Source organism: Pholis gunnellus (genome assembly GCF_910591455.1).
Source record: "Pholis gunnellus genome assembly, chromosome: 13".
NCBI classification, from domain to species: Eukaryota; Metazoa; Chordata; class Actinopteri; order Perciformes; family Pholidae; genus Pholis; species Pholis gunnellus.
The window spans coordinates 9148287-9159766 of NC_136540.1; the positions used below are offsets into that span (position 1 = coordinate 9148287).

Below are 11480 nucleotides of genomic sequence, written 5' to 3' on the forward strand. Positions count from 1 at the left end.
TGAGTTTTAAAATGGGGGTAAGAAACAACATGACCAAGGTTCAATTGATTAATCTGTTCTGCTGGTAATGACTTTGAGCAAGGCACTCCTTCCCTGTGGAGTGCCTTCTAGGTTACACCTTACATACACCCTCATGGCCACAGTGTTACCATTATTTACCTCTAGAGGGCAGTAGCAGTGCTTGGATTGTTCTAACCTGCCGTAAATAGTTCACACGAAGAAGCATCTGGACCGACCAATCCTCGTGCAATCTGTAGCTATAGTAATGTAAACAAGTTGAGAGCTCAGTCGCCACATCGTATGTGACGCATTGGGCCTGTCGTTTCACTGCACAAGTAAGTTTTACCATTTCCAGCCTCCCTGGAGAAATGACCCTTTAATAGATGATTTAATTGAATGTAAACAGCTAACAGTTAGCTAAGTTAGCTTATACTTATAGTGTATAAGAGGGTCCTTGGACAACTATGGTCAAGTCACGGGACAGAGGATGTCGTATGTTGTAACTACAGATTGTAAAGCTGTATATTTGTGATTGTGGGCTGTACAAAATACACTGAATTGAACTGAATGCTAGCTAGCTGACAAAGCGCATGCGCACGACTGTTGTTATGGTTACATTGTTGTCCTAAGTATCCCGGGACACTCCGTTTACAACAAGTCTTGGTGTCTCATTGAAATTGTTTCCCTAAACGGTCTCCTTCAGCCGGCGAACTGTTGGAGAGAACCCTAAGTTAGCTGCTTTGCGAGATGGTGCTGCTGCACGTGAAGCGTGGAGATGAGAGCGTGTTTCTGTTCAACACCACCGTGGACTCTCCTCTAGAGACGGCGATCCAGCAAATAGCAGCCATCTACAACGGGAGACTCAAAGTGGACAGAATATGTGCAGGTGAAAGAAATGACACAAACAAACCATTGACTGTCATTATTAGTTTCCTGTGCTTAAATGAGGTTCAAATTTAGGTTTGAACCTCATTTAAGCACTAAGACGTACATTGACAGTGATTTCCTGTGTGGATTCGTGGTTCCCTCAGAGATCTCAGAGCTGGCCGACCATGGCATCACACTGCCCCCCAACATGCAGGGGCTGACGGAGGAGCAGGTTGTGGAGCTGAAGCTGAAGGATGAATGGGAGGACCAGTGTGTGCCCAGCGGAGGGATGGTGTTTAGGAAGGATGAGATGGGGAGGAGGAACGGACACGGTGAGACGATGACTCGTGACTAAGTAGTTTAACAAGAAAATGATTCTTAACGTCATTAACGTTGTCAGGAAGACGGGATACTTTGCATGTGGTTGTAGCTTTGAGCTGCAAACTGTCACATGGGTGGACGGAGATTTACCTCTGATAATAAATCCCTCTTGTGACCTGGAAAATCTGCAATAAAACATTTTTAATTATTTTAATTGCCATGCAAGCAGGAAAAAATAAAATATATGTTATAATCTAACAACCCATCTCTTTACTTCCTCCCAGCTCCAAATGATAAGATGAAGGAGGTGTTGATGAGAACCGTTGAGGAGGCAAAGGCGCTGATCTCCAAAGTGAGTATCAGTGTGAGACACACAACTTTTTGATAGACTTGTTCAGCAAGGCTACTTTTTATTTAAACCGTCTCTCTCATCGTCTTTCAGAAACAAGTTCAAGCTAATGTTTGTTTCACCATGGAGATGGTAAAGGAAGCCCTGGATCCGCTGCGGGGTGCGGTCATGATCGTGTACCCCATGGGGCTGCCTCCTCATGACCCCATCAGGATGGAGTTTGAGGACCAGGAAGACCTTTCAGGAACACAGGTAAACAGCTGAACCTGTGGCCTAGCCGCTAACAACAAGGGCATAAGCTGCTTTAGCTACGGTACTTTTGTTTGATACATTTGGAGGTGACTGTTCTTCACTGCCTCCCTAATAATCTCTTTCCCTCCCTCCATTCCTCTGCATCTGTCTGTACCTCAGGCTTCTCTGCAGGTGATCGCAGAGGACGAGTGCCAGCTGTGGTGGGCTGGCAAAGAGATGCAGAGGGGGAAAAAACTGCAGGACTACATTGGTAAAAATGAAAAGACCAAGCTTGTGGTCAAAATCCAAAAGGTGAGAGATCCATTTCAGCCAACCTGAAGGGAGTGCAGGCAGTGTATGTGTTTTTTTTGTGTTTTTTTCTTTTGAATAACGGTAAGCCATTTTTCCCTTCAGAAAGGGCAGGGGCAACCGGCGAGAGAGCCTCTGGTCACCGATGAGCAGCAGAAACAGATGATGATGCACCAGTACAGGAGGCAGGAGGAGCTCAAGGTGAGGTTAAAGGCTAAAGAGACAAAAACACTCACAGACTTTATAATAGGTGCACGCATTAAAAACATGTTCTCACACACGTCGTGTGCCTTTCTTACCTTCTCCTGGTAACATTTTCAGAAACTGGAGGAGGCGGGCGATGATAGCTACCTGGACTCAGAGTGGACAGACAGACAGGCCCTCAGGAAACAGTTTCAAGGCCTCAGCAACATCAAATGGGGGCCGAGATGAGCACCTCTACCTCTCTGCCACCTGGTCCTTTACAGCTCTATATGCAACTGACTAAGCAGCCTTATCATCACAATCCTGAAATCGGTTTCATGTGGCTGTTGTTCAAAGTCTTTTTAAGTTATACACAGCAGATGTGTTCAAATGCCTTGGAGAGCATGCGTTTCTAGACGAACACATATATTTTCTTTAACTGAACTGAAATGTGAAGAAGACATCCGGAGACATTGTGTGACGGATGGAGGCCGATGTCATTATATACGTGATTTATTTGAACTTAAATCTGATGCCTGTATTTCTTTACCAGATGTTTTCAACCTGTTGTAAAAGTTACATTTTTATTAAAGCTGTGAAAACGGAATTAAATTAAATCTAAAGTAAAAGAATAATTTCCAATACAGCCTGTGTAGAAACAATGGTGAAAAGTTTTTGTATTAATGTTGTGTTGACAATCAACAAATGCTCAGGGGTAGTGATTCAACAGCAGCACAGTTTTACATCCCTGGGAGTGCAGGGGCAAGGATGCTACACCTTTCCTCTCTTTGTCTCCGGTCAGTTACACACACACACACACACACACGAAAATCCGTGTTGCTCTCAGGCAGGACGTTGCAGCATAGTCGATGGTCGTTCCAGCTCTCGTCCCAGCAGGCACGAGGAAGTTGCAGAGTTCAAAGTGAGAGAGTTTAATTCCACTCTGTGGAAGTGTTGACGGAGTCGATGCAGTGAATCAGAGATGAGTGGCTCTCTGCCCGGTTTCAAAGAACAGTGAAAAAAAAGAAAAACATCCTGTAGAAGAAGGATGATTCAATCTTTTTCTACTTTGAATTTAAGTGGCTCTTTAAAGAGACAGTGATTAGTTCTGGTGGGTGAAATACAAACACACACCGTAGGCCTATAGCATAAACAGCTGGCAATTTTAGGGAATACTAATTATATTTTAGGAAAGATAACACTTTACACTTAGTATTTGTCCAGAATGTAAAGGATCATTCTGTTGTTAAACATTTTCATCAGGATCAGTGACTTAAACACACATTTTCCTGGATGCTGTGATTAAACCTCTACATAAGAAACCACACCTTGATCCAGAGTCTCTTAATAATTATTAACCAGTCTCTAACTGTGTTAGTATCATTTCTCCTACCTGTGGGAATGCTTTGCTTGACTTAAAAAAAAAACCTTCCAGCTCAAGAGGTAAAGCAAATTGTCTACTAATCGGAACATCGGCAGTTCAATCCCTGGCTTGGTTTAGTGGTGGATGTGAATAAATACAACATTTAAAACAATTACAGAATTTATGTCACCGCCCATTTTACAGCATTAAACCCTGTTGGATCTTTTAAAAATGGATAGTACTGCAGTTTCATCCAAACATTACATTCTTCATAAACTGACCGCTTTACAGTGTAAAAAAAGAATATAGAAGAAGAAAAGGTTTCTTGTCTTGTTCATAATAAAAACATCCTGAAGGTGCTGAACAGCACACATGGGTCACAGTTTACTCAACACGGGCTGCCATTCAGATAGGCGTTCATCCATATCTCCTGAATGATCATCTCCCTGCGCTCAATCCTCTCCGCCCGTTCCGCTGCCTCGCTCACATAGGTCACTTCCTCCCAGCCGTGCATCGCCTTCCTTTCCGCGGCTGAGATTAAAGAGCTTTGTGTTCCCTCTTCTTCGTCGTCATCATCTTCTTCATCCTCCTCCTCATCACTGTCCTCCTCCTGGGGGTTGACAGCCTGGCCACCGGGCGTGGGTGTGAGGCTGTGGTCGCCGAGCTGGCGCCCTCTGCAGGTCACTCGGACCGACACAGCCAGCAGCGTGAGCATCAGACCGACGCACACGCTGGAGGTGAACAGCAGTGCTGCCATTTCTGGATGCTCTGTGTAGGAAATAAAAAAGGAAGGAGATGTATGAACATGGTTTAGATGCACACTCGTGGCGAGAAATGTTCACCTTTAATGTAGGCATAGGTCAGGAGGGAGCTGCTCATCATGGCTCCTGAGTTTTCGGGCCTTCTGGAACCTTTGGGCAGAGACTCCTCCAGATCCGCAGGAGGAGCTGCGGTAAAAATTAGAATCGCGACGTCGGATGAAATGGCACAGAAAACCCGGGAATTGCAACAGATGGCATGGTGCCGTTACCTTTTTCTGTGTCCACAGTAGGAGATGAAGTGGCGCTGAATATGTTAGGGTCTGCCTCCCTCAGTAAAGACTGTGGTACTACTGGAAGGAAGACAGAAGGGACAGTCTTTATATTGATGTGGATGGATCCATACAGATAACTGTGACTGTATCTAGAGTAGATCATTCAGCAGTATAACTTCCCACACCCAAACCTCTGCAGAAAACTGGGCACACAACGGAGTGACACTCTGAAATTATGACTGCATTCTGTCCAGTTGTGCTGATAACCAGTCTACAAGGTTAACACACATTGTTTTGTGCTCGCTGGAGCCGACAGAGCCGGTCAGTAGAATTCTGTCATCCAGGCCGAAGTCAAATCTCCAAACTTTGATACATGAACAATGTTGCTGCATGACCGTGCCAATCGCAGGAAGTTTACCAGGATGCCAGCCTCAACCCAGCAAATCTGAGCTCACAGTCTAGTGTTTCCCGCTACTGTGTTGTTGGGTGTGACATGATGAGAACAGCTGATGGCCGAGATCAGCAGATAAGGATGTTCATTGAAAGAACTGTCACATAATGAATAAGGCGAAAACTAAAAACGGACATGACGTGAGCTATGTTTAGAATAATATCACGGAAGCCTGTTCCTAATTTGAAGCCTCTAATTCATCAACAGGCGAGTAGTCGTATCCTGTGAACGAGGAAGCAGAACGAGTCCTACCACAAGAAGAGACCACACGGAGGTACTTCCTGGTTCCTGGAGAGCAGGGGTCTCTAAAGGTCTGGTTGCTGACAGCAACAGCACACTTCTGTTTGCTGTAGCAGGACTTGGACACCAAGTGTACAGCCTCGTGATTCAGACACTCTGTAGGGAACAGCAAAGAGAGACTCAGAGAGCAGTCATTGAATGGATGTGTGTGTGTGTGTGTGTGATGCTCTCTCAACTTTGGGACAAATCTTACTGACGTCTACTTCAACTGCAATAGCCGAACCACGTATTTAATGTATTGCAAAGTTTCATTGTATTTTAACTATGATATCACTGTTTGTGGCAGCCCTGTATTTTTTTTGTGCCCCAGAAAAGTAAATATTTCACTCAATATCCAGATAAGTTGCTTTAAAGCATTGTTTCTTATTCTAAAATTAGTGTAATTTGGTAGAACTAACACATGAAAATGAAATCTAGACTTTATCCCACACTAATTATACTGTATATATATATATATATACACACACACTGTATATATATATATATATATATATATATAGATCCTTTTTTCACAGCAGACTTTGACTTGGCGTACCAGGAAAAGCACAGGTGTACTCAGTAACATTAACGATGTCTGGCACACACCCAACAGGAATGCAGCCATTAGTGATGTTGTTAGTTACACCTGTGCTGTTTCTGCTATGGCGTGTCAAAATATCTGCAGTGGAAAAAAAAGAAAAAGCCTTATGTATAGTGTTTGCTTGCGTTTCTCTTTAATTAAGCCCACATTTCACGTAATTCCCCGATTGCTTTGTGTTGTAAAGCAAATTTGAGTGAACCGTCTGCCATAGGTCGTTTGAACAGAAGACAACTTGGCGTGTCACAGTCGGTCAAGTACAGTTGTAAATAACGAAATAAAAGATGGCTGAAATCCTAAAATAGCTACTTCCAGGGTCCTGGTATTGTGCACGTTGGCTCACTGTCACACTGTAATGGTTTACGGAGGCACTTGAACATAACAGAGGCATCGTTAATGTTATGAGTAACACCTGTGGTTTTCCTACACTGACAAGTAATATGTCTGCTGAGTCATGCGTTCCTGCATAACCCGACTCAATGACACATTATCCAAACTGCAGAAAATACACTACTATGCTGCTCATTAAAATAGTGTTGGTTTTGCTCGTTTACATTAACTATACTAAGGTTTCAAAATGAATGTGAAATGTATCAAACTATATTAAAATGCAATAGATTGCCCGTTTAAACGTATAACTTAAAGCTGATCAACTTTTGAGAAAGCTAAAACTTTCCTCTTTCACAATGTAAAAGTAGCTTAAACTTACATTCCTCTTGTCAGAGCAAAGATGTGTTCGTTTTCCACCGTGTGAGAATACTGAATATCCCGTTGACTCACCAAACGGGGGTGGTCTCGTCAGGTGTGAGGGGCAGGTGTCGGGCTGGCCCAGACTTCTCCCATAGACAGCTGCATAGATGTTCAGAACCTTGGGGGGCTTACAGCGCAGGACCATCGTCTCCCCCTCACACACCACATGCCTTTTGTGTTCAGCTGAGCGGAGGGAAAAGAAAAAAACTAGGATGAAGAGGTGAAGGGGATGATTGCAGTGGGGAACTCAGGGGTTAGAGGTGGGAATTTGTGTGCATAGCTGTGTAGCTATTTCATGCTCACGCACCAGTCAATGTATGAGAGGAACTGATGCTGCAACAGGGAGTTTGATCGGGAGGGGATAACACAATAATAACAAAAGAAGGTGGGGACACACTTGGTTTACACTTGTAGTCCACATGGAGGTATTTGGTCGTGCCGGGACAGGGGTCCTTCCCAAACAGTAGGTGGTTGACAGGCAGCTGGCAATCTCTGTGGCTCTGACACTCCGACAGCAGCTTCTGCACAACAAACGCCACGAACAGTCATTTAGCAGTACGCAGGATTTGAAGCTACAATTCACAGAGAGCACAATTTAAATTAGATGCAAAAAGAATGACGCTGACAAACGGGACAAAAAGTGGGCTGTGTTCCCCACAAAACTAAAGCACATATGGGGAGAAAACTTCTCCAATACATCAGCTAACACTGGCGAACACCCACCTATACGCAAGTGACCCAGAGAGAGTGAAAAGTGCTGCATATATCCCAGACTATTAAAACGCACCTGTAGAGCAGTAAAAGCTGAACAGCTGTGGTTGTGGGCTCTGAGCGGAGGGTCCCGGTCTGAGCTGCACAGCCGCGCCACGCCGCTCCCGTAGAAGGCGGACTGGATGGAGATGGTGGAGTGACGTGGACAGTGGAGACGCAGAGGCTGCCCGTCACACGCCTGAGCAGAGTGGCTGGTGATGATCCTGGACAGGTAGTCTGTCACACAAGAGGCACCGGTTGGACTGGAATGTGCGTGGGAAACGTACACATGCATGTACACATTTACTAATTATTAGAAAGCCTGCCTTATGAATTGGAGGTGTGGCATTTGAAAGAGGCTATTGAGTTGAATTATAGGAAATGTAGGATTCAACATTTTTGCTTGGCCCATACCAGAGACTCAAAGTCAAGCTGTTTTCACCATTGATTTATTTGATCTGTCTCTTGTGAGCCCCCAGACTTCATGGAAGTGCCATAAAGAAAAATCACTGGAGTAATTAACTTAATCATATAAAAGGACAAACAATCACAGGATGCGTGTGTTTCCAAGGGACCAACTGAATCAAGTATTACTTACAGGGGCAGAAATACGCACAACGGCTAAAAAAGGATTTTAACTTTGAAGCAACCATGGACAGAGTAGTTACTTTAATAGGGGCAGGGTTGGTATTTTTGTTGAAATTCTCATTACATGCTGACAGCAATCAATGAGTCAAACAAAAAAAGTGGCTGTCGCAGGCCTGTAATTAGCCTGCCCAATCATTACACATTCGGGCTGAATTAAACACCCTGTGGCAATAGGGGGGGGGGGTCTCAGGTGTCAATCAAGGGGGTCTCAGACACCCTTCCGAGACCTCCCGTATTTTTGCACACTGGACGGTCTAGATTTAGCAACTTTTGGAGCTACTGCTGCTCGCTACTTTCTTTGTAAAAAAAGAAACCATTTTTTTTAAATCTAGCGTATACTCTTGCTTATTTACCAAGATTACAAACCATGCCTTTAAGATTGTTGTTTTTTTTCAATCTAATGCATGTGGGTTTCGGATTAGTTTGTTTGGCCTGGTTTGACTACTGTTAGAAGTCTCATGTTGCTTTGAAAACTTCCCCATCAAAGTGCCTGACTGCCAGATCTCTTTACTGGGTGGCAGACTCCGCCAACTGGCAGTCAACCTAATATGACCCACCTTCTGTAGGGTGGTGTGTAGATGCGATTAAGTTACCTCTGATTCAAAGTCCCTCATCTTGAGGTGTTCACACAAAATGACTCTTGGAGGACTTGAAATAGATTAGATGCACTTTAGATAAATTATTAAAATTAAAAAAAAACACTCAATGCTGAGAATGGCATTGGTGCTATAGTCTCTAACACAAAATGAAACATGTATTTAACTCCTCAGTCCTCTCACACTGTATATCTAGCCTTTACATTACCCCATCCTGAAACACTGGCAATGTGTGGAAAACAGAATGGAACCACCTTATTTATTACACCATGCATCACCTGTACAGAACCCTTCCCGTGGTCTTTAACCATTCTCATCCTACAGTTACACCCCTCCTTCTCCCACTGCACCACCACCATCATCATCATCTTACTTGAAAAGTCAGCCAGTCCACTCATGCGTCTGGTCCACAGGAGTAAAGTGAGGTAGAAGAGGCTGTGGCTAAAGTCTGGTCCGTGGCAAGGACGCGTCATATCATATTAAACACACTGGAAATGTCACTGTAGGCGACTGAACTTCATCAAAAAAAGAAAAAAGAAAAATTACAAAAGCGTCATCTTCTTATAGCCTGCGCGATAAAACAAAAACGTTTAGTTTGGAAGTAGCAGGCCTGGAGAGAGCCCCCGCTTCATCCATCTGTTTTCCCCGATGAAGCACCACACAGCGCCAGTGTGTGCTGGCGAGCAGCTCTCTGCAGGAATGGACCGCGGAGGTGGTTTAGTGAGAAATAGCAGCTGCGCAACAAGTTGGTCAGAAAAACTGACAGAGGCGGTGGATTAACCCGACGCGTGGCGTTGCTCACAGTCCGACTCTCCCGCTGTTCAACACCAACGATTTGTGAGTAGATGCGCGTGGAAACCGAACGCGACTTACAGTAACAGCTGCGTGTGAATTATGGTGTGGGCGTGGCAGATAAAACTATTTTAAAGGGAAGAGGAGCGACGCACTCAATGGTGTGACGCACTGGCAGGATCTTTTATTCCCCCCCCCCACTATGTGGCACATGTTTACCTTTTGGATTATGACAAAATGCTTTCATTCAGTGAGGTTTCTCCTGTGCCTCTTTCTCTTCCTTCTCTCGCACTGCTATGAACTAACACAACATAATGTGTTTAATAGAGGTTATCAATAAGCAATATTTGTTTCTTTCTCTGTACATTCATTTTCATTTGTCATGCCATTTGTGTGAATGTGCGAATAAACAAAAATCTAACTAAAAACGAAAGATTGGCATATCTGTCTGTTTTTTTTCTTTTTAGCCTCACTATATTATATATATATATATTTATATATACTGAGGCAGAAGAAAAATCTAAGTTCTATATATAACTTTTATATATATATATATATATATATATATATATATATATATATATATATATATATGGACAGAAAGTGTGATAGCTGTCCCACGCAAAACCAATAATATAGAGCCAATGTTATTATAAACAGGAAGAAATAAACTTTCTTTTCAGGACAGCAATCCTTGAATTAGTAGGCAAGTGGTGTCAGTGACCAACACATATATGCACAGTCTGTGTGTGTCCCAAGTTGACTTCCGTGGAATTATATTTTGATTCTGTTTCTTTTCATGAAGTGTTGATGCCCTAACCATGGTGCCTTTGAAAGAAGCAGGGGGCCTACTGGGTGAATTGCTCCCCGGCCCACATCCATGACCTACTCCATGGTAACCGGTCGAGACCTACACAGCAGTCAGGCTGACAGACGTTGGGGTCTCCACGCTCGGCTCCGCGGGGGGAACACTGGCAGTGGGAGGAACTCAGAGGTGATATTTTGCATACAAACTGGTCTACAGGCCCCCCTAGTCGGTGACATTCTCTGTGTTTTAGCTTTAGGCACCATGGGAGTGGCTCCAAACCCCCTTTTCATGTGCGGTTATCCCTCCAAAGCCTGTGGAATTTTGTTGTCAAACTCAAAATGTTTCCTGCACTTTGTTTTGAAGACAAGACTCAGACATGTAGGAAAGTCTTATGTAGACCTGTAGAAATAAGAATGACAAAATGTCATTTTTGTCCCTTGGTAAGGCTGTCTCACATCAGCAATCTACGATTCCAGTTAATGACTTAAATGTCTTTACACCTAAGAATAAGGTAGAACTTACAAATAAGTATAATATTGATTGTTAGTAGAGTTCATGTAAATGCAAAGTGTTTATTACTTTTGAAAAGATTCTTCCAAAGTTGCCATCCAGACAATCTCAACATATTAAAGCTGTCTGTTTGGCCAGACAGATGGATGATTAATATACGTCTGGCAGACAGACTTTGATCAAAGAAAAAAATTACACACGACATGTTTTTAAAACACAACCAGTTAATTAGCTAGTACAAACTAAACTAAAGACAAAACATTTGATTAGTGTTGATGTTTTGTAACAAACAGGAAGAAGGTGAGATAAACTGAACAGGTCCGACCACAGGAAAGAAAGATCACAATTCATATTTTGAATTGCTCATATATCCAAATATTTTGAGTCGTCTTTTTTAACGGCACAATCTTTCAAAGAAATCCTCCATGTTGGAACACACGTTTCCTGTCTAGGGAGGTTGTAAATGTACTTAGTACATTCAAAAGAGGGAGACCCTTTGATTTGTTTGAGGGGAACACAATTGTTGAAACTGCATTAAAATGCAAAAGAGCAGATTGTCAAAGGGAAACATTTTGACTTCAATGTAATACTTTAGTCTTTAGTTGGCTGCTGCAACACATTACAAAGAGCCAACAAGACATA

General features: G+C 43.2%; 2 protein-coding genes across 3 annotated transcripts; one reads left to right on the forward strand and one right to left on the reverse strand.

The window, feature by feature from the left end:
• The first annotated feature begins 219 nt into the window (after positions 1–219).
• On the forward strand, positions 220–2876 carry cfap298 (cilia and flagella associated protein 298). The gene is made up of 8 exons (XM_079171385.1): positions 220–335; positions 704–886; positions 1032–1199; positions 1473–1540; positions 1631–1789; positions 1949–2080; positions 2183–2278; positions 2399–2876. The coding sequence occupies exons 2-8, from the start codon at positions 748–750 to the stop codon at positions 2507–2509; spliced, it is 873 nt and encodes a 290-aa protein (XP_079027511.1). The 5' UTR covers positions 220–335; positions 704–747; the 3' UTR covers positions 2510–2876.
• A 190-nt stretch (positions 2877–3066) lies between these two features.
• eva1c (eva-1 homolog C (C. elegans)) lies at positions 3067–9564 on the reverse strand. 2 transcript variants are annotated; one of them, XM_079171384.1, is made up of 8 exons: positions 9102–9564; positions 7522–7721; positions 7132–7255; positions 6765–6917; positions 5360–5503; positions 4654–4731; positions 4466–4570; positions 3067–4391 (listed from the first exon to the last, which is right to left on the reverse strand). In XM_079171384.1, the coding sequence occupies exons 1-8, from the start codon at positions 9199–9201 to the stop codon at positions 4012–4014; spliced, it is 1284 nt and encodes a 427-aa protein (XP_079027510.1). In that variant the 5' UTR covers positions 9202–9564; the 3' UTR covers positions 3067–4011. The 2 variants fall into 2 exon arrangements, with proteins under 2 accessions (XP_079027510.1, XP_079027509.1); XM_079171383.1 differs by having other exon boundaries at positions 4654–4734.
• Between the last annotated feature and the right edge of the window lie 1916 nt (positions 9565–11480).